At 47.1% G+C, this 27,477-nt stretch overlaps 1 protein-coding gene across 1 annotated transcript in view; it reads left to right on the top strand.

Moving 5' to 3' along the window:
• The first annotated feature begins 4,485 nt into the window (after nucleotides 1-4,485).
• The window catches only part of ND-24 (NADH dehydrogenase ubiquinone), a 52,581-nt gene continuing 29,589 nt past the window's right edge, over nucleotides 4,486-27,477 (top strand). Inside the window, exons 1-4 of the mRNA XM_068392108.1 lie at nucleotides 4,486-4,624; nucleotides 17,039-17,098; nucleotides 17,358-17,420; nucleotides 26,356-26,546. Of these exons, the coding sequence (XP_068248209.1) occupies nucleotides 4,586-4,624; nucleotides 17,039-17,098; nucleotides 17,358-17,420; nucleotides 26,356-26,546 (353 nt within the window). The 5' untranslated portion in view covers nucleotides 4,486-4,585. The remainder of the gene's footprint in view (nucleotides 4,625-17,038; nucleotides 17,099-17,357; nucleotides 17,421-26,355; nucleotides 26,547-27,477) is intronic.

The raw sequence follows: 27,477 nt of genomic DNA on the forward strand, positions 1-27,477 counted from the left end.
TTCGGCAGCACCTATCCAAACTATCTGTAAATGAAGGTGTTCCGAATAGCCTCCAGTTCATCCTGTAGTTATAACAAAATTCTCACAGTAAGTTACCTGTTCCGCCAGAACGCGAGCTCTGTGAGTAAAGTGAAATCCTCCTCCCAATGTCCACTGCGTAAACTTCCATAGCTACAGTACATACAGATCGTGAGGTGTTGTAAGGTATGTTTAAAAAAAATAACAAAAACAAAGAGAGAGCAGGTCTTCAGAAGTCTTTTGGAATCCGGGGCGGAGTCGTTCAGAACTGCTTGGGGAAAATTCCATTCTGGAGTCATTCAGAACTCTATGCTAAGTCTGCGGCTATTTCTTCTGAAGTAATTTGGAGAGAAGATTCAGGAAGATTTTCTGCCGAAATCGTTCCGAGATTTCTGGAATCATTCAGAAATCCATGCTAAGTCTATGGAAATTTCTTCAGAATCCTTTTAGAGATGCACGAAGATTTTCTCCCGAATGATGATGATGATAAATTACGTGATTTGATTTACAGCTCCGTGAAGATTCCGTTCTGGACACATTCAGAACTATATGCTAAGTTTACGGCTATATCTTCTGAAGACATTTGGAGATTCAAGGTTTTCTTTCGAAGTCATTCAGATTCGCATCTGGAATCATTCAGAATTCCATGCTAAGTTTATTTCTTTTGAATCCATTTGGAGAACCACGATTTTCTTCCGAAGCCATTTAGAACTCGCGAAAAATTATCTTTTTCTCTGGTTTGAAAAGCAATGATTTATTAATATCTCTCTCTCTCTCTCTCTCTCTCTCTCTCTCTCTCTCTCTCTCTCTCTCTCTCTCTCTCTCTCTCTCTCCTCTCTCTCTCTCCTCTCTCTCTCTCTCTATATATATATATATATATATATATATATATATATATATATATATATATATATATATATATATATATATATATATACAGACTTATATTACATGTAGCATTTAATCATAATTAATTTACGGGTATTTTTTTCAATCATTATCATAATAATAATAATAATAATATTAATAATAATAATAATAATAATTATTATTATTATTATTATTATTATTATTATTATTATTATTATTATTATTATTATTATTATTATTATTATTATAATCTAAGCTATAACATTAGTTGGAAAATCTTTGCTGATCATGGCGATACGCAAACCCTTCACCAGGGTATAGTACATATATTGTATATGATAAGAATTGATATGATTACAAGCCAGAGATTGCATTAAGGTGGTGATTGTGTAGTTAAACGAATGGTCATGGTGCGTAGGTTTTATCTGAATGAGAGAAAAGGTCCAAGGAAATGAATAGATGGATTTTTTTTTTTTCAAGGGGGAGAATTAACCAAGGTGACACCATGGTTTGTAAGGCCACAGAATTGCCTGGAATAATGATGGGTAGAGTTTAGTCTGGGATAATAAAATATGGGGAATACTAGAAAGTTCTTTTTGTTTATATTGATGGGTAGAGTTTAGCCTGGGATAATAAAATATGTGGAATACTAGAAAGTTCTTTTTGTTTATATTGATGGGTAGAGTTTAGCCTGGGATGATAAAATATGTGGAATACTAGAAAGTTCTTTTTGTTTATATTGATGGGTAGAGTTTAGCCTGGGATGATAAAATATGTGGAATACTAGAAAGTTCTTTTTGTTTATATTGATGGGTAGAGTTTAGCCTGGGATGATAAAATATGTGGAATACTAGAAAGTTCTTTTTCTTTATAGTGCAGTGTGAATGTTGTTGGTATACCATTTTGCATATAGAAAGATCGAAATATATCCATAAGAAGAACGCCCAATGTACACAATACTCATTTTCTTATGTCTTCTTGCCCCTATGTTATCTCTCTTCATCTCTCCTTTTAAGTGGAACCTACCTCTCAGAGTGGGGCAAAGTAAATAATTAATTTGGGCCTCTCACCTGTCTCATACGTGTCACGCAAATCTCTCTCTCTCTCTCTCTCTCTCTCTCTCTCTCTCTCTCTCTCTCTCAGCTATACAAAACCATTGTAGCTGCCATTTATACCATCCCCTGAGACACTCTCTCTCTCTCTCTCTCTCTCTCTCTCTCTCTCTCTCTCTCTCTCTCTCTCTCAGCTATACAAAACCATTGTAGCTGCCATTTATACCAGCCCCTGAGACTCTCTCTCTCTCTCTCTCTCTCTCTCTCTCTCTCTCTCTCTCTCTCTCTCTCTCTCTCTCTCTCTCTCTCTCCTCTCCATTTTATAATTGTAGTATCATGTAACGCTCTTTTCTTCTTTGTCAGACGATTTTTTACCACTTTTCGATTTTTATTCAAATTATTTTTTTTTCTTTCCTGTTTATGCAGTCTATCTCCTTTTGTTTCTAATACTTACTCTCCAGAACAATGCTTATAGCAATGAACAGCCAACTTCCTCCATAATGATAGGTGTTTTTTTTTTTTTTTTTTTTTTTGGGGGGGGGGGTGCGTTATCTATTCATTTATTTTTTTTTACAAATGCGCCTTAATGTTTTTTTTTTTTTTTTTTTTGCATAGCTCTTTCTTCTTCTTCTTCTTCTTCTTCTTTAATAAATATCACAAGTTAGTGGTTATTGCTTTCGTTTAACGGGTATAATTTGTATTATTACTATTATTATTACTATCCAAGCTACAACCCTAGTTGGAAAAGCAAGATGCTATAAGCCCAGGGGCCCCAACAGGGAAAAATAGCCCAGTGAGGAAAGGAAATAAGGAAATAAATAAATGAAGAGAACAAATTAACAATAAATCATTCTAAAAACAGTAACAACGTCAAAACAGACATGTCATATAATAAACTATCAACAACATCAAAAACAAATATGTCATAAATAAACTATAAAAGACTCATGTCCGCCTGGTCAACATAAAAACATTTGCTCCAACTTTGAACTTTTGAAGTTCTACTGATTCAAATATATTTCATCCTGATTGAGGGCACCTTGGTTTTACTCATAGAATATTATAGTATCTCTGAACATCGTGGAGGTAAATACATAACAAGCAAAGTTTTCTTATTAATCTAAAATCAACAATATTAACATGACCATTGTCTCATAATTTCTTTGGTAGTAGGTTGGCCAGGGCACCAAGCCCCGAGTTGATCGAAATACTACCGCTAGAGAGTTATTGGGTCCTTAAACTGGCCAAGATCCTTTTCTCTGGTTACGGTTAATTTTTCCTTTGCCTACACACACACACACACACACACACACACACACTGAATAATCTGGCTAATTTACATATTCTCATTCTCTTCTGTCCTCATACACTTGACAACACTGAGATTACCAACCAATTCTTCTTCACCCAAGGGGTTACTCTACTGTAATAGTTCAATAGCCACTTTCCACTTGGTAAGGCTAAAATAGACTCTTTAGCTATGGTAAGCAGTTCTTTAAGGAGAAAGACACTCCAAAACCAAACCATTGTTCTCTAGTCTTGGGTAGCGCCATAGCCTCTGTACCATGGTCTTCCACTGTCTTGGGTTAGAGTTTTCTTGTTTGAGGGTACAATATTCTATCTATAATTCTCTTCATCTTATTTTCTTATATTTTTTATATATTATGTAGAAAATATTTATTGTAATGTTGTTACTGTTCTTAAAATATTTTATTCCTTGTTTTCTTTCCTCACTGGGCTATTTTACCTGTTGGAGCCCCTGGCCTTTTAGCATCCTGCTTTTTCATCTAGGGTCGTAGCTTAGCAAATAATAATAATAATAATAATAATAATAATAATAATAATAATAATAATAATAATAATAATAATAATAATATACTCTGAAGTGGCAACAGTGTGGTAATATCTCTCACATGGCTGTTGAAGGGTCTGAATTATTATGATAAAATTAGATACATTTGTATTAGTTGAAATATGTAATTAGTTTAAATTCCGGTTTTAAATTAGTGATTGCAGGAAAATAAGGTAGATAATCGTACAGCTTGCAAACATTAAAGGGACCAGATAAGAAACAATAAAACTTGAAATATGTTTCAGGTACCTCGCACCGTTTTTTACTACAGTCCTATATACGACAAAATATCCTTTATTTGGATCTTATTAACATTATTTGTATTTTAGTTTAACCATTATATTCTATATTACAACAAATCACTCTTCAGAATTATTATATATGCCGGTCTCGGTGATGGAATCCCCGTAGGTTAAGAAGACATTGGCAACACTGTTTTCAACTACGTAAGACCTTAACAGGGTTGCCATTCGTACGATAATTATCGTACATGTACGATTATTTTGGATCCGGTACGATGTACGATACATACCTTAGGTACATATATATATATATATATATATTATGTGTTCATTAAATAATTATACTAAAATACCTTGAAATAAGTTATCTATGTTACTCCTTAATAATCATGTTGAAAGTGTGTACGATAATTTTGGTTAAAAAAAAAACAATTTTAAGGTTCATGTACGATAATCCAGTGGAAATAATCTGGTAGCCCTGGACCTCAAAAGCATTTCCCAGCTGATTGATATTGTGTTTACAAGGGAATTGAAAGCCGACGTCCTCCAAGATGCTTTCATCTCTAGCAAGATGCTTAAGGGCAACTTCGGTATGCATATTGGGTTTGCATTAATACATTATCTTTTATTGTTTGCAAACAGTTAATTAAATCTTTTGGTCCGAGACTAAATTACCTGGCCGACGGGATCGGTGAAGTTTGGAAGTTCTTATTAATAGTTTAGGTTGAACTTATCATAATGCCAATGCTTATTTCGTAGCCTTTTCATATCAGCAATGTCTATAGGTTAAGCTAAGGAAGTTCTGCACTAGCCAAGGTAAATGGAGGACATGTCTACCGTATCCTAGGAGGTGCTGTGTATATGAGGACATTAGTTGAAAGGCTTCATTATAATTTAAAGTTTCTAACTGTTATCGTTATCTGAGTCGTTCAAAACACCCTTTAAGACAATAAAAACGCCTTATTTTCCTTGAAAGTATTTTTGTTATTAATGGAATTTTACTTTTTGAGGTTGATAAGGACATTGCATCACGGTTTAGGGTTGGTGCGGAACCTTAGGGGGTAGTTTGTAGCGCTACGGCCAAGCGTCCTAATTTGTTTATTATCGCTCCGTCTGTTATCTTGTATCAAATAAAAACGTTTGGAAATGGTCTACGGATCTTAAATATGTTGTGCAAGGGGGGTTCCGGGGGATGGAGCCCCCCTGGGTAAGGACACGGCTTTTAGCATAGGTTAGGTGTGTTTTTTAAGTTAGCTTCTCCCGTCGTACTTGTAGGTAAGGAAACTGTTGTGTAAGGGTGGGTCCGGGTGGGCGAAGCCCCCCTGGGTAAGGATACGGCTTTTAGCATAGGTTAGGTGGGTTTTTTAAGATGGCTTCTCCCGCCAAAATAGTTATTAGAACGACGGCCACAGTTCAGAATATTCCCGTTTTCTACGGGATGTGGCCGTCACCCTACAAAGGCTCCAAGTGTTGTAGCGTTGGGGCAGCAAATAGGAATATGTTTAAGTTAAACCGGTCATCTAACATCATCAAGGCGGCTAGAAATGATCTGACTTGCGGTAATATGTATTCTCGGAATATTACGCGAGTTGAACAATTCTATAACTACCACAGGATGAACAAAGCAGATTTTTATCTTTTGAGGCTTGTTGGACCCAAGATTGCCAAGCAAGAGCGCGTCCTATTTGCAGCAGCCATCTTGTTTATTTACATCCAAAGTCATGCTTAGCAGTTTGTGCTTGCTGCGTCCTGTCCAGTCGGGAAGCCAATATCTCAAGCAAAAAACTCCTGATTTCCCATATACGGCAGCAACGGCTTACTGCTGAGGATAAAAAGCCTAGTGTGACTCCAGCTTTAGGATGTATCCTTATTTTTGTTTTCCTAGTTAAGTATAGCTCTCCAGGAGTATCTTTTTTGTGTTTTAAGCATATCAGTATTATGCATAACGGTGGACAGTTTTGGAATAGTTTGTAGGGTATTGTTGCATAAGTTGCAGTTGTTCGATAGTTCAAAGTACCATGCACAGTTGGTTAGAGCATTAAAAAAGCAATATTTTGAATACCATAAACCCCAGGCGCAAATAAATAATATAATAACAATTATATTCTTAAAAATCAAAGCTAAATTCAAATCTGAAAGTACAGGGTATTCGAAAAGTGTTCTACCAGGACCGCTCTTAGTTCATTATTCTTTTATGTGACCTGCAATGGGGGGCACTGTCTTGCCTCCCCCGTTAGGTTAGGGACCTGTTTTCTTACTAGGTTAGGTGTGGTTAAGTTAGCTATTTATTAATTATTTGGAAAAAATGAAGGCGAAGTCCTCGGAGAGCCATGCGTTTGAAGTGTCATTTTGTGTCGGTACCTGGTACGTCGTAAGTTATAAACATTGTCGATGGCTGTCAGTGCGTTTTCACTTTTGTGAGTACTTGTTTTTTCAGTCAAAGTGGATAACAGAATTGGTTTCATGGCATATTTTCACGTATTTTGAAAGAACTTGACGATGATTTTTCTCGGAAATCCATAGTTCGTGAAGTTGAGGCAGTCGATACCTAACTCCACAACCATGGATTTGCGCTGATAATCATTATCAGATTCATTCAAAACACATGAAAATATGCCAGAAAAACTATTTTGTTAACCACTGGGAATTATTGGCATCTTATGCAAATTTACCGTTTGTAGCATGTCGGATATAGCATAAATCACTCTTAGTATTTATCCAATCACTTTATTTTATAAAGAGGAAGTTATTCATTGTAATCTTAGATATGGTATTAGGATGGTAATTTTCAAAATAAGCTATGATTTGCTGGTTACATGGTGCCAATATTGTACTAAGTTATGTCTCGATTTTTATCCCTGCCTTGTGTAGCTCCTTTGTGTTTTAACCCTTTTACCCCCAAAGGACGTACTGGTACGTTTCACAGAAGCCATTCCTTTACCCCCATGGACGTACCGGTACGTCCTTGCAAAAAAATGCATTAAAAATTAGTTTGTTCCGTAACCGAAATACAAACCACGCTATTTACAAAGGGTTATTACTTTTAGCGTAGCTGAAATGGCGAGCCATTAGAATTTAACGAGGGTGTATTACCCCCGCGCTAGTTAGCGGGGGGGTAGGGGAGTGGTAGCTAGCTACCCCTCCTCCCCCTCACACACAGGTGAATACTCACTTTCACTTTTGGCTCGGACTGTGACAGACGTCTCTCTGTCTTGGTCCTCGCTTGGCAGCCATTGTCTGTTTTGTCTTTACTTATTCGCTTACTTTTCTTTTACTCAATATATATGTAAACATGTTTTCATGTTTGTATATATATTTGAGTATAGAAATAAGTAAGTTTCCTTTTCAGATGTGTGTGTGTAGTGTACGATATCTACGTGGAGGCCTCGGCAGTTAGGCCACCACGGCCTAATTTTATGGGTTGCGATCGAGTTTGACTTCGGTCTTTCTCTCTCTCTCTCTCTTGAGGTCGTTCACCCTTTTACTATGTTTTACTACGCCCTTGTAGCTTCCTTCCCGTGTGGGTGGGGTTGCTACGCCGTACATTTTGTCTCAATTAGTTTATGAATCTAATTGTAGTTGTTAATTTCAGCTTGTAGAACGATTCCTTTCGGGGTTTTCGTTTTTTTTTCTTTAGTGTTCATTCATTTTTAAATTACATAATTACATAGTTACATAATTATAATTGTTATAATTCTGTTTTGGTTACAGCTCTCCTTCCGCGAGTGTAAGTGGTTGTGAGGGCACGTGCCTGTTGTGTAATTCTTGTTCCTTTTCCTCGGGATTCCTCTTCGGAGCCTTCCCGGGGGAATGAATGTGTACTAATATTATTTGTTTTATTTTTTTACAGTTACCGATCTAGTTCGTTTCTGTAATATAGCAACGGTGTGAGCTGTCTGGTTGAGTCCTGGGGATTCGGCTGTTGCTGCCTCCCCCCTTGTATTGTCGTCAGGGGCGTGTCTCCTTCTACTGGTAGTACTCCCGTGTCGACGGACAGCTCTCCAGTTCATTTTAGAACAGTCAGGAGGCTTGCCTCCTTGGGCGGATAACTTTCCTTCCGAGGGAAGTTTTTTCCTGTCCAGGCTTGAGCTTTTCCTCTTATGGGGGGTTCTTCTCTTGCCTTTTTTTCGTGCGACTATGCTCTTGGTGCTGAGCGGTCGCACCTGCAGTTTCGCTCAAGGGGCTGGGCAACTGCAGGAGCTCCTCTTCGGAGGATTGCCCCTTTTAGGTCACTGGCTGACCAGTCTCTTCCACGAAGTGTTTCTCTTTCGTTCGCGAGAGAGTACACTCATAGAGACTCCTCTTCGGAGGTTTCTTCTGTTGCTGTTGCTGTTGGCCTCCCTCGCCGTAAGGCCCTCCGTCCGCCTCGTCGTAAGGGCCTCTCATCTCCCTATAAGGGTGCTTGAGGCGCCTTTTTGAATCTCCGTTTGCAGCCTACAACTTCTTTTTCTCGATCTTCCGTCTTGGTGCAGATGGACAGCAGTCTAATCTCGTCTTCCGACGGGCAACGGTCTTCCCGACGGACAACGGTCTTCCCGACGGACAGCGGTCTTCCGACGGACATCAGTCTCCCGGCGGACAACGATCCCTTCGGGGCAAAGGGTTGCCCCCACGGGGGTTCTTCCCTTGCGTGTCAGGGTTTCCCTGCGCGCCCTTCTGTTCGTCAGCGCTCTCCTGTTCGTCAGCGCTTTCAAGATGATCTTCCCTGCGGTTCCTGTTACGTGCCCTGTGCGCCCACGTTCGCCCTCGCGATCTAGAACTTCGGTTCAGGTCGGGGTCAAGGACTCTTCTTTACGCAGGCTTCCACGCGTAGCCTTCTGCTCGTCAGCGATCATCAGCTCGTCAGCGATCATCAGCTCGTCAGCGATCATCAGCTCGCCAGCGATCGTCAGCTCGTCAGCGATCATCAGCTCGCCAGCGATCTCCGGATCGCCCACGTGTGTTACAGCTGGCACGCCAACGTTCTCCAACACTTCTGAAGGAACATGGTTCGCCAGCTACTAGCTCAACTGCGGATGCTGATCGCCATCGCGCGACCCTCAACTGCAGATGCTGATCGCCATCGCGCGACCCTCAACTGCGGATGCTGATCGCCATCGCGCGACCCTCAACTGCGGATGCTGATCGCCATCGCGCGACCCTCAACTGCAGATGCTGATCGCCATCGCGCGACCCTCAACTGCGGATGCTGATCGCCATCGCGTGACCCTCAACTGCGGATGCTGATCGCCATCGCGCGACCCTCAACTGCGGATGCTGATCGCCATCGCGCGACCCTCAACTGCGCGCCATCGCACAACCCTGAACGATTGCCCGCTTACGCATGCTGCTCCTCATCGCACCACCCTGAACGATCGCCCTCCTGCAGATGCTGATCACCATCGCACCCTTTCACGCGATCATTCACCTGCGCATGCTGCTCGCCATCGCACAACCCTGAACGATTGCCCGCTTACGCATGCTGCTCCTCATCGCACAACCCTGAACGATCGCCCTCTTGCGGATGCTGATCACCATCGCACCCTTTCACGCGATCATTCACCTGCGCATGCTGCTTGCCATCGCACAACCCTGAACGATTGCCCGCTTACGCATGCTGCTCCTCATCGCACCACCCTGAACGATCGCCCTCCTGCAGATGCTGATCACCATCGCACCCTTTCACGCGATCATTCACCTACACATGCTGCTCGCCATCGCACAACCCTGCACGATTGCCCGCTTACGCATGCTGCTCCTCATCGCACAACCCTGAACGCTCGCCCTCTTGCGGATGCTGATCACCATCGCACCCTATCACGCGATCATTCACCTACACATGCTGCTCGCCATCGCTTACCGCCAGCGATCTTCTTCACCTACGCGGCAGCACGATCCCTCGCCGTCACGCCCATTCGCCCGCGCGATCGCGCGCCCGCGCGATCGCTCGCCCGCGCGATCGCTCGCCCGCGCGATCGCTCGCCTGCGCGCCCGCGCGATCGCTCGCCTGCGCGCCCGCGCGATCGCTCGCCTGCGCGCCCGCGCGATCGCTCGCCTGCGCGCCCGCGCGATCGCTCGCCTGCGCGCCCGCGCGACCGCTCGCCTGCGCGCCCGCGCGACCGCTCGCCTGCGCGCCCGCGCGACCACTCGCCTGTGCGCCCGCGCGACCATTCGCCTTTGCGCGACCGTTCGCCCTCGCGCGACCATAGTTCGCGGCGAATTCCACAGCCGGTGGTAGCAGCAGGGACGCCTGCTCCTAGGCGGCACTCGGGATCACCTCCATCCAAGCACAGGTTGGTAGTGCAGGACGAAGACAGGTCAGTACAGCATTCTTCCCACCTTCTTTTCAGGCAGGAACCGTCGTGTCCTCTCCAAAGGATCGCCCGATCCCTTTCACCTTAGCGAGGATTTCGGACTCTGTGTCCTTGGAGCAGCAGACATGGTTTGATCCGCTGGCACGGGCGTTAATGAGGGTTAGGAAACCAGCACTCACCGGCCAGGGTAACAAACCAGCGGCTGTCTCTCCTACGCTGAAGAGAAAGAGAGGAGTGGACTTCGTGGTGACTTCCCCCAGGGCGAAGTTGGTTCCCAAGAGGTCGGTCTCGAGGGTCCCCACTCCTGCACGAGTACTCTCTCCTTCTCCCGCCCTGGAAGGATTTTTGGCGGGGGGGCTTTCCGTTGAAGATTTCTCCATCGGACAAGGGGTGACTGCTTACCTCTTCCTCTGGGAGCTTACCAGGTTCTTTCCCTCCTCGGTTACGGCCCGAGGTTTGGTTCAAGGAAGCTACAGGAAGATCAAGGGTACTTTCCTCCTCTCGAGCTCAGGCACCTTGGCCTTTCGTCGTTAAGTATCTACTTGCGGACAAGCTCGATGTTGTACCATCTGGACGCACTGACTGAAGGCTTCCTTCGGGTGTCTCATCTGTGGAGGTCAACGACCTCAGACACCCTTCCATCCTTGAGAAGAGTTTTGTCTTTGCCCAAGGACAGAGACTTAAACATCTGCTGTGCGGAGTAAATCGACTTCCGGTTTCACTCCTCCAAGGCGCTTTCTTCCAGACTCTGCAGGGCTCCAGCTCCCTTTTCTTTCAACCACGTCGGCCTAAGTTATCGGCTACGACAACTGGGACAAGGTGTCCAATTGCAGTTTCCTCCTGTCAGGAACAGATGGCACGGGAGACTTCCCCGGGGGAGGGCATAGTCCTAAAAGGAGTTCACGAACTCTAGGATTGCAGGTTTTTTCGCTGGGAGGATGCTTAAGGTTACTCATCCGAATGACAGCTTCCCGATGCCCATTCCCGCACAATCTCTGTGAGTAGCCAAGGATATCGCGCCTGCCGTCTCTGTCAGCGAATTCAGTGTCTCTGAACCTCTATGCCATAGCATCAGCAGAGTTGCCCGGTTGGGCAGAATGATCCATACCTTAGGCGAAGGTCTTCCTTAGGATCATCGACGGCTTCACCCCCGGCCCCCTCAGTCGATCCTTTCTTGTAAGGAAGGATCTGAGAGGGGATGTCCATAGTCGACCTCTCAGCCCTGATCAAGTTTGTCGAACAAACTTCGGCCAGCGTAGACCAGCAGAATCGATCAGACTGGTAACGAGGCGACAGGACTCCTTTAACCCTGGATCGGAAGGACGGGTACTTTCAGTTTCCATTCCATCCATCTTCCAGGGTGCTCGTCGAATTCAGCCTAAACTGCAAGTATTCCTGCTTATGATGCAGTGTGGCTATCCCGCCGTGGCATAGCAGGTGTGTTTCCCCAGAGAACTCTCCCTGCCTTCCTTTTGGCCGCTCAGGTGCAGACTTTCGCCTCCTCTGCTGTTTGGAGGGCTGGTCAACTCCGGTAGGCTCGGGTTTCGACCTTCTTCAGCGCCGGGAAAAGCTTCCGAATGCTGACCATGAGTGTGGGCTCATGGTATTTTGCTTGGAGCCTTCTCTTCCTCTGCCTCAACATCTGGAGTATCTGGCCATGATATTGAGTCAACCGCCTTACCACGTTGGAAACCCCGCTTCTCGTCCGTCCAGCGAGGTTAAGCAACGTCGGTACTTGGATGGGTGACCACCTGGGGACGCCAGATTCTGTTACCACATCCTCCGAGCCTTCCTTTCGGTTGACTGTGGCAAGACTGAGGAGAGTCGCAGTACCTGTTCTCAGTCAAGCAGAGTTTTCAGCCCTACCTTGGAACGTTTCCTAGTTCTTCTTTCCTCATTGACCCGTTTATAGTCCGAACGGTCGCCTCAGGATAAGTTCCATGTGGGGCGATCCAAGTTCCGGTGGCTTCAGGCAATGTTTAACCGGACTCCCTGGCCCTATGGGACCAGCGGAACTATTAAACCTGCAATGAGTGTTGACCTATGGAGCCTCTTGATGGTAGTGGATATTCTCGTCCTTTCCCCACATTCTTGATGCGGTTCTCGGACTCGTCAAAGGAAAGGGGGGGGGGGCATGTTCCGGTCCAGGCCTATGGTCAAGACCTGAAGGATACCTCTCCATCATTCAGGCAGGCTTAAGGGCCTTAGTCTGGCCCCTCTTCAGATCCTACCGCTCCTGCCAAGTCGCCCCGTTGCGTGTCGACTTCATGCTAACCAGCAGGGGACGCATTTTCACACCTTCACATCTTGCAGTAGAGATACCGGGATGATTGAGATTCTCTCAATTCCACCATCGGCTCTCTCATTCCAGGCAGGGGAATGTTTCTCTCAGACTATCCGAGCAGAGCCTCATAGAGAGAGTGTACCTAAGGGTCTTTGACCTTGGGTAACCAGCAAGTGCTGGTCTGGGGGACCTGATCGCGACAGCTTGGAACCTCAAGCTTCCGCTAGTTTTCCCCCCAGTCTCAGACCCCGAGACTCTGGCAAGATGCATTCCGGTGATGGTGGGACAACTTCGACGCCTGCGTCTTCCCTCCTTTTTGTCTGCGGACAATGGGTCTCAACAAAACCAGGTTGTCTGTCAACCTTTCAATGGGAGAGCTCCACTGGGACTATGCGCAGAACGGTTTCTGGACCCTCTGCTTCCCCTGACGGAACTCCCGGGAGAGCTTCTCCCACGGCGCAGACTACTCAAGCAACCACACTGCGACATCTCTCCCGAACCGGGGCGTCGCTTCGGCTTCATGCCTGGAGACACTACGCTTCCTCCTCTAGAAGAGACAACCCGCTACAGTCGCGGTACGGAGGTCGCGTCATCTGCGATAGTCATCCACAGGGGTCTCCCAGGCAAAGTGAAGAGTCTAAGGTGGTTGGTGCCGTGGGAGATATACCTCTTCCCGTGAGGCCTCTTCTCCAGCAATAACGGTCTTATTGCCTTTCGGCGGGAGGAAACTCCTTTCCGCTCTTGGCAATGAAGCCTGTCGCTCAGCCTTTCCCTGACCTTCAGGCTTAAAGGAATAACTTTTTCCTGCCCGCTGGATCTATCCTCGCTCATGCGAAGCTACGATCGTCCCTGCCCTAGTCGGAGGAAGACCTCCGACTTGGAGCATGGCTCGGACTTTTAGTCCTTTAAGAGATCTTCTCAAGACCCTTTTACGACAGGCCTCGGATTGTATTCCGCCTTGGGTCTTCTGCTCACTCTGGCCACGGCCAGTGTGTAAGCAATCTTCTTGGTCTCTTACTACTCCCCCCCTTTCTAAGGAAGAGGAGAAGGCAACATTCAGGCTCGCTCCTGAGTTGTTGGCTAGACTCAGAATCTGAGGGTCCCGACCCTTCGGTCCGATTCATTCAAGATTTTGAGTCTCCATTCTGTGTCTGATGTCCCAAGACCTTCTCTTTCTTGCCAGTACAGGAATCGAGAGGTTAGCGCTGGGAACAGCTGCAGTTTGGCCTCAGTTGCAGCCGATTTGGGAACACAAGGAGGACATGGGGGGAGAGTCACCAGTATACCTCTTCAGCCCGGACTCAAGGACATTCATCTCGACCTGTCTTCAGACCCTCCCCCGTCACGTCGCCCTACAGCACGATGTTGGATACATCGCAACGTCCCTCGCCTTCGAGTAATACTACTCTGTGACGCAGGTGCTACAAGCTGGAGTCTGGAAGCGTCTGATGACCTTCGCAGCCCGCTTCCTGCAGGGCGTGACCCACAGGAGTCTCGATACGTTTTCTATCGCTCTGTGGTGGCTACACAACAGCTGGTCTAACCTCAGGCTCCTTTTTGGACAGGTAGCAGAAGGTTGAGGGCATTGTTATCAGGTTTTAGTCTGCATGAACGAAAGAAGTATGTCTGGCCCTTACTTCTTTCTTCATCATCCCCTCTACGGGGAAGCAGCATCCTGGTCTCTGCATAGCTGACCTCGAACCTCTGCAGGTAAACCATGCTTCCTTGTGTTCCGAGTATTGAGTCAATACTGTCGCGTCCCCCATACCCTGACGAGGTGGTATTGGGAACGTCCTAACCCAGAGTTCCTTCTGGAACTCCAGGTCAACTGCCTAGGACGGGTCACACTTCTTCCTTCACACACAAGCTTACGTAGGCCACATGGTTCCTTGCGGTGCAAGGAACTTGTGAGGTGCAGGGACTCCTTTTCTCGAGTGCGACTCACTCGGATTCTGAGTCCCCGGGTAAAGCCAAAGCCAGTATGGCTGGGGACTTTCCACCCTTCCTAAGGGATAAGTCACCCTTTGTAAATAGCGTGGTTTGTATTTCGGTTACGGAACAAATGACAAATTCGAAGATAATTTGTATTTTTCCTAACCATACAAACCTTAGCTATTTACACATATTTGCCCGCCAGCCCTGTCCCCCAAGACAAGTCCTACCTCTAAGTGAAAGTGAGTATTCACCTGTGTGTGAGGGGGAGGAGGGGTAGCTAGCTACCACTCCCCTACCCCCCCGCTAACTAGCGCGGGGGTAATACACCCTCGTTAAATTCTAATGGCTCGCCATTTCAGCTACGCTAAAAGTAATAACCCTTTGTAAATAGCTAAGGTTTGTATGGTTAGGAAAAATACAAATTATCTTCGAATTTGTCATTTTTCATATTTTTTGATAATTTTTTGAGAAAATTCAGGCATTTTCCAAGAGAATGAGATCAACCTGACCTCTCTATGACAAAAATTAAGGCTGTTAGAGCAATTTAAAAAAAAAATATACTGCAAAATGTGCTGGGAAAAAAATAACCCCTTGGGGGTTAAGGGTTGGAAATTTCCAAATACCCCGGGGGTAAAAGGGTTAAAAAAATCCAAATTACAAAGCTTTGGTCTCCTTACACCTTGTTGCACTGGAGTGGAATTTATGACATGTACGAATGCAATTTGAAATCAAACCCCTGCTGTAAAACTTTAGGTAAAATTATAGAACAACACATTGTCTCTTACAAGATATTAAAAACTTTTCCTATAGTAAATAATGTGCTCTCAATTAATCTACCCTTTTTCTTCACCGCAAATAAGCCGTTCTCCTGTTACCCTCCTCCCCTTCCCAACAGACACAGGTGGGAACCTGGGACTTTGGGTGGGCGAAATCAGGAAAAAAACGTGATTATTTAACATTTTCGAGATATGTATAAGGCCACAGACCCTAACAAACCCAATAACCTAACCTAGTAATTAAAAATGTGATCATTTAACATTTTCTAGATTTGTAAAAGGCCACAGACCCTAACAAACTCACCTAGCCTAACCTAGTAGTTATCAGGTTACAGACCTAGCTAGGAGGCAAGTCCACTGACCCCCCCCCCCTTTCCCAGGTCACATACCTAGCCAGAGTCAAGCCCCCGGACTCTCTCTCTCGAGTCACAACTTTTCCCAGGTCACAGACCTATCCAGGGGCAAGCCTCTGGATCCCCCTGTCTAGGTCACGGACCTAGATAGGGCTAAGTCCCCCAGATCCCCCCTACCCAGGTCAGATCACAGACTTTAAAAGTAAATAAAAAATAATTCCTTATCTTATGATTGACACCTGTGTCTTATTTTGTCAGCAATCTTTACAGTTGAGTTACAATAAAAAAAATTTGTTGGTTTTCAATAACAGATAACTTGGAATCGCACTTAGGACACTTTACGAACAGGAGCGGATAAGTGTAGTTTGTAAAATGTATACAAAAGAGTGAAATAAATATTTCAGGGGAATAATATGCCAATATTATGTATAATTTTTTGTGGATTTATTATGTGTCCTAGAGACTAATGTATCGAGAAGAAAAGGGTTGTTTTACCATTATCGATTCGCCAGTAAATTTTCCCCACCCAAAGCCCCCGTTTCTCATTGGTGGCCTTCATTACCATAGTTATTAACTATTTATTTGCAATGAAAATAAAGGTAATTTTCTAAGAAAACAGGAGTTTTTCTTAGTAAAACCTCATTCCTTTTTTAGTAAAGCTTTTTCTGTCTTCCTATAATAATACCAAATTTTTTATTAGTACAGTACGATAACTTCAAGTTTGTAGAATATCAGGCCATATACCATAATTGCAGAATTATTTTAGATTATATATTTATAAGCAAAAGCTCAGTGGGGAACAATTCATTATCATATTTAGATTGATAAAGCCACTGCCACTTTACATGTTTGCTATTGGCAGGATCCTATTGCATATTGTATGACTTTCCCTTGTTAAAATGTTAACATGTGTTCCATTGTATGACTTTCCCTTGTTAAAATGTTAACATGTGTTCCATTGTATGACTTTCCCTTGTTAAAATGTTAACATGTGTTCCATTGTATGACTTTCCCTTGTTAAAATGTTAACATGTGTTCCATTGTATGACTCCCTTGTTAAAATGTTAACATGTGTTCCATTGTATGACTTTCCCTTGTTAAAATGTTAACATGTGTTCCAGCCTCACCAAAGTCATATTCCTATTAATAAGTACAAATTAATTTTAAGATGTGTGATTTTAGATATAGGTCTAGCATATGATTAAGAAATATAGAAGCTCCTCAAAATTTGTGTAAATTCTTCTTACAGTGTTATTTAATTATTGGCTGACTATTAATTTTTGAAAGTGCATAAAGTGGTTTGTTATTTGCCTATCAGTTGACTGCATTATTGCTTGCAATCAACAATTGTTTTATATTACAGGTGAGAGGGGTTCGAAATCTGCATGGAACTTCTGCAGTTTGCAGTGACAATCTGTTTGTGGTATGTGAAAATTAACTTTGGTTAATTTTTCTTTCAAGTACAGTAGTTGTTTTTTAATATACAGCATACATGTTAGCAATTATTGATACTATATGCATACTAGTGCCTAATGCTTTGATTTTTATTGGAACTTGATTACATACATATTATACATTTCCATACAGTATATTGTATAGAAGACATTTTTTATGAAAATCATAGGTAGCCAATTATGGTTATTATTACATAGTATGAAAATGAGTTTTTCTTCTTTTTTCAGCATAGAGATTCACCAGAAAACAATGTCGATACTCCCTTCGAATTTACGCAAGAAAATTTAAAGGTAATATATAAAGATTTATTTGTTCCGTAACCGAAATACAAACCACGCTATTTACAAAGGGTTTACTTTTAGCGCAGCTGAAATGACGAGCCAATAGTTTTTAACGAGGGTTAATTACCCCCGCGCTAGTTAGCGGGGGGGTGGGGAAGGGTAGCTTGCTACCCCTCCCCCCTCCACACACCGGTGACTTGCTTCACTTCACTTTTGGCTCGGCGGTGATCAGACGTGTCTGTTCATCGCCTTCGCTGACAGCCTTTAATTTTCTTCTTTTTCTTTACAGCTTGTGTGATTGGTTGGAAGTTGACCTTCAGTTATTTTCTTTTATTTAATATGCGGACATGCCCTGGAGTTGCCGGCCGTCCTTGTGGGACTTTCATGTCGGACGTGAGTACGGATCCTCACACCCTCTGCCCTCAATGTCGGGGCCGACGGTGCGACCAGGATAACATGTGCCGTGAGTGTAGGGAGTGGTCTGCCTCCCAGTGGGAGAGGTTTGGCCGTCGGCGTAAGAAGAAGTCCAAGAGAGACCGTTCTCCTCCGGGGTTAGCCTTGAAGGAGGAAGGTTCTCGGGACTCTTCTTCCGCCGCCCAAACCTCCTCCGAAGCTCCCCCTCGTCCGCCTCCTAAGGAGAGTCGTCCGAGTGGGAGCGCAGGCCCTTGTTCTGTTTCCCTACCTTCGGTGGGGGGAGAGGGCGTCGCCTCCCATAGCGAGGCGGTTCCCCCTCCTCCTCCGGGGGAGGTTATTGATAATAATTCTTTATCCAGTGATGATCTGTTGCAGATTTGGTCGTCCCTGGGGCTTAAGGGCTTGCCCTCCAGGGTCGCTCTTATTGACCTTGTCTCGTTGGGGGCCGCTGTTAAACAGTCGCCGGTGGTAGCGGAGGTAGACCCTCTGTCTATTGTCGACGTCGTGGTGACAGAGGCCTCCGACGTGGCTGGGCCTTCCGACGCAGGTGCTGTTGCTGGTGATGGTGCTCTAGGCTCTCCTCCTCCTTCCGTGCATCCTTCGAAGGGGGAAGTGAGTCCTTCGGTCTCGACTGCTGCCCAGCTTCCTTCTGAGGGAAGTGTTTTGAAGGAGACTCCCCTTCGGAGGACCGATGGTCCCGACGATCTCCCCCGAGGCCGCCTCCGCCGTAAGGCTCACCGCCCTCTACGCCACAAGGGCCTCCCATCCCCTTACAGGGGGACTAAGAGGCGCCTTTTTGGGTCTTCGTCCTCCGGGGGGGACTCTCCTCGTCAGCCTCAACCGACTACTCCGCCCTCCTTGAACCTCTCTGCGGACCGCTCTCCATCTCCTGCCGGATCTTCGCCTTCTGGAGAACTCGTCACCCGACGGGCAACGGTCCCTTCGGGGCTAAGGGATTCTTCCCTTACGCGAGCAGGGCCAGCGCACAAGCGCTCTCCTGCTCGCCAGCGATCTCCTGCTCGTCGACGATCTCCTGCTCGCCAGCGATCTCCTGCTCGTCGACGATCTCCTGCTCGCCAAGACTCTCCTGCTCGCCGACGCTCACCTGCTCGTCGGCTCTCTCCTGAGGTTCGCCCCCCTCGCCAGCGCTCTCCTGCTCGTCAGCTCTCTTCCGAGCGTCAGCGCTCATTTGAGGACCATCGCCCTGCGGTCTCTGACCACCCTTTAGTTCCTGCTGAACTCCCTGCTCACCATCGTGTGTCAGAAACACATGTTCGCCAACGCGCCAGCGATCTTCCCGTTCCTGCTCGTGAACCTATCCTCTCACAGGACACGCGTCGACCTTCTGCTCGCCAGCGATCACCAGCTCGCCAGCGATCACCAGCTCGCCAGCGATCACCAGCTCGCCAGCGATCACCAGCTCGCCAGCGATCACCAGTTCGCCAGCGATCACCTTCACATGCTGCCCGCCATCGCACGAACCTGCCTGATCGCCCGCTTACGCATGCTGCTCCTCATCGCAATACCCTGAACGATCGCCCTCCTGCGGATGCTGATCACCATCGCACAACCCTGCACGATCGCCCGCTTTCGCATGCTGCTCGCCATCGCACAACCCTGCACGATCGCCCGCTTTCGCATGCTGCTCCTCATCGCAATACCCTGAACGATCGCCCTCCTGCGGATGCTGATCACCATCGCACCCTTTCACGCGATCATTCACCTGCTCATGCTGCTCGCCATCGCACAACCCTGCACGATCGCCCGCTTTCGCATGCTGCTCCTCATCGCACAACCCTGAACGATCGCCTTCCTGCGGATGCTGATCACCATCGCACCCTTTCACGCGATCATTCACCTACGCATGCTGCTCGCCATCGCACAACCCTGAACGATCGCCCGCTTACGCATGCTGCTCCTCATCGCTCAACCCTGAATGATCGCCCTCTTGCGCGCAATCATTCACCTTCACATGCTGCTCGCCATCGCTTACCATCACGTGATCATTATCGCCAGCGATCTTCTTCACCTACGCGGCAGCACGATCCCTCGCCGTCGCGCCATCGCTTGCGTTCGTCGCCTCGGACACGTGTTCCTTTACCTGCCCACCCTCACGCCCACTCGCCTGCGCGCCCGCGCGATCGCTCGCCTGCGCGCCCGCGCGATCGCTCGCCTGCGCGCCCGCGCGATCGCTCGCCTGCGCGCCCGCGCGATCGCTCGCCTGCGCGCCCGCGCGACCGCTCGCCTGCGCGCCCGCGCGACCGCTCGCCTGTACGCCCGCGCAACCATTCGCCTTTGCGCGACCGTTCACCCTCGCGCGACCATAGTTCGCGGCGAATTCCACAGCCGGTGGTAGCAGCAGGGACGCGTGCTCCTAGACGGCACTCGGGATCACCTCCATCCAAGCACAGGTTGGTATTGCAGGACGAGGACAGGTCATTACAACATTCTTCCCCACCTTCTTTTCAGGCAGGTACCGTCGTGTCCACTCCAAAGGATCGCCCGATCCCTTTCACCTTAGCGAGGATTTCGGACTCTGTGTCCTTTGAGCAGCAGACTTGGTTTGGTCCGCTGGCACGGGCGTTAGTGAGGGTTATGAAACCAGCACTCGCCGGCCAGGGTAACAAACCAGCGGCTGTCTCTCCTTCGCTGAAGAGAAAGAGAGGAGTGGACTTCGTGGTGACTTCCCCCAGGGCGAAGTTGGTTCCCAAGAGGTCGGTCTCGAGGGTTCCCTCTCCTGCACGAGTACTCTCTCCTTCTCCCGTGGACGAGGCCTTTCCGTCCTCAGGTGAGTCCAGTGGACCGGTAGTCTTCCCCCCGGCACCAGGGGGGGAGACTTCGCTTCAGGCAGGAGAATTGTCTCGTGAGGAAGGGGCCCCTCGAACCTCGTTGTTGGGATCCTGTATCCCTCCTAGGAGGGAGCCCAAGGATTCCAAGACCATCCCTAAATCCTCTGCAAGGATTCGACAGGAACCCATGACTACCCAGGGGAATGTCCACGTATCACCCCAGGAAGAGATTCCTGGGGCAGGAGACTTAGCTGCCAGCCCACAGGGAGGAGAACAGCAAGAGTCCGAACATGCCTTCTGGCAGGTCCTAAGCCTGATAAGGCAACTTAACAGTCTTACGGATCCAGTCATCCCCCCCCGTGAAGGCAAAGACACAATTCTGGATGAAGTGTTCGACGTTCGGAAGGCCCCTAAGACCAGTGCAGCTCTGCCCTGGTCTCGGGGGCTGAAGAGTGCCAGAGCTAGGGCCAATGCTCAGCTCGCACTTCTTGCCTCCTCCAGTCGTTCCACTGCCGGGAACAAACTCATCCCTCCTCCTCGCCTTCAGCAGAGGAGGTATTTCGAGATCCTGGGTGAGCACAACCTCGCTCTTCCGCTCCATCACTCTGTGGAGGAGCTGGCGAAGGGAGTTCCCTTGGAGAAACTCTCTGCCCGGCAGGTGTCGTTCTCGGCGGCAGAGATCCTTAACCACGAGAAGGTCGCTAAGTGTGCCATGCAGGCCACTTCGTGGCTGGACTTCTGGTTAGGATCTCTGGGCATCCTATTGCGATCTGAGGACTTGTCCAAGGAGACCAATAGGAAGGCCCTAGAGACCTTCTTGCTCTCGGGCACCCGCTCCATCGAGTTCTTGGCGCACCAGGTTACCACCCTGTGGGCCAACTCGGTGTTGAAGCGTCGCGATGCTGTGTCCGAGAGATTCCATCCGAAGGTCCCCGCCGTAGATGTGTGTAGGCTCCGACATGCCTCCCTCCTGGGGGAGAGCCTGTTTGAGCCTCAAGACTTGGAGCGAACGGCTGAGAGGTGGAGGAAATCCAGCACGGACTCCCTCCTCCACAGGGCCCTTACAACTCGGCCCTATAAGCCTCCAGCCCCGCCACAACAGCAGCAACAGCCTCGTAAGGCTCCAAAACAGGCACCGGCAGCTAAGAAAGTGGTGTCTAAGCCCCAGCCCTTTCCAGCCAAGGTCAAGAGGGGTGGTAAGTCCTCCAGGGGAGGCAAGACTTCTAGGGGTGGCGGCCGCGGCCGCAAGCCCTAGGGGTGGCAGTCCCCCTGCGTGTCCACCTGTGGGGGGATGCCTTCAGCGTTGCGTCCGCAGGTGGCAACATCTCGGGGCCGATGCTTGGACGATCTCGGTGATCGGCCAAGGTTATCGCGTCCCGTTCACGTCATCTCAACCTCCCCTGACAGCGAATCCAGTGTCGTTGAGCTCCTATGCCATGGGATCGGCAAAGGGGCTGGCCCTTCAGGCCGAAGTCAAGACCATGTTCGAGAAGGGTGCTCTCCAGGAGGTCGTGGACGGCTCTCCAGGCTTCTTCAGTCGACTCTTTCTTGTAAAGAAGGCTACTGGAGACTGGAGACCCGTCATCGATCTCTCGGCTCTGAACAGGTTTGTCAAACAAACCCGGTTCAGCATGGAGACAGCAGACACAGTCAGACTTGCGGTGAGACCACAAGACTTCATGTGTACACTGGATCTAAAGGACGCGTACTTCCAGATCCCAATCCATCCGTCTTCCAGGAAGTACCTGAGATTCTGCCTAGACAACAAGATCTACCAGTTCAAGGTGCTGTGTTTCGGTCTCTCCACAGCTCCTCAGGTGTTCACCAGAGTGTTCACCCTGATTTCGACTTGGGCGCACAGGAACGGCATTCGTCTCCTTCGTTACCTAGACGATTGGCTGATCCTAGCAGACTCGGAGTCGACCCTTCTTCGACACCGAGACAGGCTTCTAGATCTTTGCCAGGATCTGGGGATCGTGGTAAACCTCGAAGTCCTCTCTGCAGCCGTCCCAGCGACTGGTTTATCTAGGCATGCTAATAGACACCAATCTCCACAAAGCCTTTCCATCAGACGACCGGATAGCAAGGCTGAGGAGGGTGGCGGAACCTTTCCTCAGGCGAAAAGAACTCCCCGCCCAATCGTGGTTGCGTCTCTTGGGCCACCTATCCTCCCTGGCCCGTCTGGTTCCAAACAGCCGCCTCAGGATGAGATCCCTTCAATGGCGGCTCAAGTCCCGGTGGAATCAAGGATCCGATTCCCCGGACACTCTGATCCCAATGGGGTCTCTGGAACAGACGGACTTGCGGTGGTGGCTGGCCGACGAGAACCTGCGAAAGGGAGTGAGTCTTCTCGTCCTTCCCCCGGAATTGACTCTGTTTTCGGACGCGTCAAAAGAAGGGTGGGGGGCGCACGTTCTGAACCAGAGGGCCTCAGGCCTTTGGTCAGAATCAGAAAAGTGCCTACACATCAACCTGCTAGAATTGAAGGCCGTCTTTCTGGCCCTTCAACAGTTCCAACGGTTCCTGGCGGGTCACTCCGTGGTGGTGATGAGCGACAACACCACGGTAGTGGCTTATATCAACAAGCAGGGAGGCACTTTTTCGCAACAGCTATCCCATCTTGCAGTAGAGACTCTGAGGTGGACCGAAACCCACTCGATAACACTATCAGCTCGCTTCATTCCTGGCAAGAGGAATGTGCTCGCCGACAGTCTGAGCAGGGCTTCGCAGATAGTGAGTACCGAGTGGTCTTTGGATCCTCAGATAGCCAACAAAGTCCTGACTTTGTGGGGTTCCCCGACGGTGGACTTGTTCGCGACAGCCTTGAACTTCAAGCTGCCCCTGTACTGCTCACCAGTCCCGGACCCCAAGGCACTCTGGCAAGATGCTTTCCAGCAACGGTGGGACAACATCGACGTGTACGCCTTCCCACCATTCTGTCTGATGAGAAGGGTGCTCAACAGGACCAGACTATCGGTCAACTGTTCCATGACTCTAGTAGCTCCGCTATGGCATCACGCGGAATGGTTTCCGGACCTTCTGCAACTCCTGACGGAACTCCCAAGGGAGCTTCCTCCACGACACGAGCTTCTCAGACAACCCCACTCCGGTGTCCCTCACAGGGCCGTAGCCTCGCTTCGGCTTCACGCCTGGAGACTATCCAGCGTCTCCTCGCGGAGAGAGGCTTTTCGCAACAGGTTGCGGAGAGAATGTCTCGGCACCTGCGAAGGTCCTCTGAGGGAGTCTACCAAGCGAAGTGGAGAGTCTTTTGTGGTTGGTGTCGTGGAAGGGGTATCTCTCCACTCGATGCCACTATTCCAGCAATAGCGGACTTCCTTGTGTATCTGCGAGAAGAAATGCGCCTTTCTGTCTCGGCAGTGAAAGGCTATCGCTCAGCCTTAAGCTTGGCCTTCAGATTGAAGGGCGTGGATATTTCTTCATCGCTAGAACTCTCTTTACTCATACGTAGCTATGAGCTTACCTGCCCCCAGTCGGAAGTGAGACCCCCTCCTTGGAACGTGGTTCGAGTTCTCAGGTCTCTCAAGAGACCTCCCTTCGAGCCATTACGCCAGGCCTCCGATCGCCACCTGTCTTGGAAGACGGCTTTCCTACTCGCCTTGGCCTCGGCCAAGCGAGTTAGTGAACTTCATGGTCTCTCGTACGACATCGCCCATTCAAGGGGATGGGGGGAGGTAACGTTCAGGTTCGTCCCTGAGTTTGTGGCCAAGACTCAGAATCCTGGAGTGCCGGATCCTCGGTTCGACTCTTTCAGGATCGCGAGTCTCCGTTCTGTAACAAACGACCCAGACCAGCTGCTACTATGCCCAGTGAGGTGTCTGAGGTACTACTTGAAGAGAACGGCTGCAGTCCGTCCTCATGTGCGAGCTTTGTTTGTGAGCACAGGCAGGACAAAGAGGAGGGTCACAAGGAACACCATCTCTGCTTGGATTCGTAGGGTTATCCACCATGCCCTGAATCCTGACCCTCCTCCGTCACGTCGCCCTCGGGCCCACGATGTCAGGGGTATTGCTACATCCCTGGCCTTCAAGAGAAACTTCTCTGTGACGCAGGTACTTCAAGCGGGGGTCTGGAAGCGTCAAACGACCTTCACAGCCCACTACCTGCAAGACGTGACCCACAGGAGCCTCGATACGTTCTCTATCGGCCCTGTGGTGGCTGCACAACAGCTGGTCTAACCTCAGGCTCCTTTTTGGACAAGTAGCAGTAGGTTGAGGGCGTTGTTACCCGGTCTTAGTCTGTGTGAATGAAAGAGTATGTCTGACCCTTACTTCTTTCTTCATTCTCCCCTCTCTTGGGGAAGCAGCATCCTGGTCCTCGCATAGCTGACCTCGACCTCTGCAGGTAACCCATGCTTCTTTGTGCTCCTAGTATTAAGCTTAATACTGTTGCGTCTCCCATACCCTGACGAGGTGGTATGGGGAACGTCCTATCCTAGAATTCCTATCTGAAGGTCTCAAGGTCAACTTCATAGGACGAGTCACACTCTCCTCCTCACACTACTTATGTAGGCCACTCGTTCCTAGCGATGCTAGGAACCTGTGAGGTACAGGGGCTCCCTCTCTCTAGTGCTGCTCACTAAGGGATCGAGCCCCCGGGCAAGCCGAAGTCAGTAAGGCTGGGGACTTTCCACCCTTCCTAAGGGGTAAGTCACCCTTTGTAAATAGCGTGGTTTGTATTTCGGTTACGGAACAAATGACAAATTCGAAGATAATTTGTATTTTTCCTAACCATACAAACCTTAGCTATTTACACATATGTGCCCGCCATCCCTGACCCCCAAGTCAAGTCCTACCTCTAAGTGAAGTGAAGCAAGTCACCGGTGTGTGGAGGGGGGAGGGGTAGCAAGCTACCCTTCCCCACCCCCCGCTAACTAGCGCGGGGGTAATTAACCCTCGTTAAAAACTATTGGCTCGTCATTTCAGCTGCGCTAAAAGTAAACCCTTTGTAAATAGCTAAGGTTTGTATGGTTAGGAAAAATACAAATTATCTTCGAATTTGTCATGTTTGTGTACAATATATAAATGTCTTCTTTGAGCTTTACACTCTTAAAAGTGCCATTATTTGAATTATTTGTATAAAAAAATAAAATACTACTTAATGTATGAAGGGAATTTCTGAGTTATTTTCTAACCAAATAAACTAAAGTACTGTAAATATATTTAGGGGGCTTAATGCAGTTTGGAAAAGTGTCTAAAAAATTATCCATTTATGCTTTAAATCATGTAAAATGGGATAAATTTTATTTTGCCTTTTTTTGTATTATACGTGTAATGAATTTCACTGTCTAAATTTTTTGGATGTAATAAATTTTTATATCTTGATTGGTAGGGAGATAACTACATTAAAACCTTAGTTCATGGAAAGGTCGATTAGGTATGTGGATATTCTCTTTGGGTATGTTTATATTCCCAAGAAGAATTTTATTTCTCCAATTCATGAAGTTTTTTTTTCAATAAATTTTTAGTTTTCAAGTTTTTAGCAATTACTTGAGTTTCAACATTTTATTGATGTCTATATTCAAAGATCAGGGTTAAACCTTCACGAGACCTTCATATAGCTCCTGTGTTTCCTAAAAAAAAGAAAGAAATAAGGTACACAAAGTATTTTGAGGATGGTTTGATTCCTTATTTCATCGCTTTAAAAAAAAAAAAAAGCTTGGAAAGTGTGAAGCCCTAAAAAATAAATCTGAAATCTCTGCATCATAATGCTTGTTTTTCTAGCGTGCCCAAGCCATCATGTCTATCTATCCAGATGGACACAAAAAAGCAGCCGTCATTCCACTGCTAGATCTCGCTCAACGTCAGGTTGGGAACTGGCTCCCCATCAGTGCGATGCATGCTGTCGCAAAGTTGCTAGATATGCCAAGGATGAGAGTCTATGAAGTTGCAACATTTTATACAATGTTCATGAGGTGAGATGTTAATTCTGTTTAAATTGAAATTTTGTTTTCATAAGTACTGTACAGTACTAGGTGCTATTTATATTGATCACTAAGAAACTAATTCTGTCATGAATGTTCATATCATTCAAGGTTTTGATGGGTCGAAATTGGGAATTATTTATAAGCATTTTCTTCGTTATAATTTTTTTTATGTTGGCTAGTCTCTTTATGGGGTTAGACCTGAATTGTCACTCTCCTCTGTGTGGTGCTGTCTGTCTGAACTCTCATTAGTCTAGGTCGTTATCCGTCTTCTTTGTCCTGCCCTTTTAATATTGAATACTTTACATGTAATTACCAGTTCGGCCACATTTAAGTCCACTCTACCAAAGTCTTTTAGGTCTCATACTTTGAAGCCTCTGGTCACCACATTTTATGAATAGAACTTACCTGGCAGTTATATATATATAGCCGAGTCTCCGACTGAGAGATATCAGCTGTATATATATAACTGCCAGGTAAGTATTCATAAAACTTTGTTTTATCATAAAAACTCCATTTTTATGAATAGTACTTACCTGGCAGTTATATATATATAGCTGATATCTCTCAGTTGGAGACTCAGCTATATATATATATAACTGCCAGGTAAGTATTCATAAAACTTTGTTTTATTATAAAAACTCCATTTTCTGCTTTCATAATACAAACAGTTTATCCAAAAGTTTTTTGGTTAGTAACAGTGTGTCTGCAGCATAGTGTAGCGTATGCTTTAAATACCCTTCTGGCGATAAAAAGGTGCATGGTGAACATATGGTATATACATACGTACATGAATATATATTTGTTCCGTAACCGAAATACAAACCACGCTATTTACAAAGGGTATTACTTTTAGCGCAGCTGAAATGACGAGCCAATAGTTTTTAACGAGGGTTAATTACCCCCGCGCTAGTTAGCGGGG

This window comes from Palaemon carinicauda, chromosome 18 (genome assembly GCF_036898095.1).
Source record: "Palaemon carinicauda isolate YSFRI2023 chromosome 18, ASM3689809v2, whole genome shotgun sequence".
NCBI lineage: Eukaryota > Metazoa > Arthropoda > Malacostraca > Decapoda > Palaemonidae > Palaemon > Palaemon carinicauda.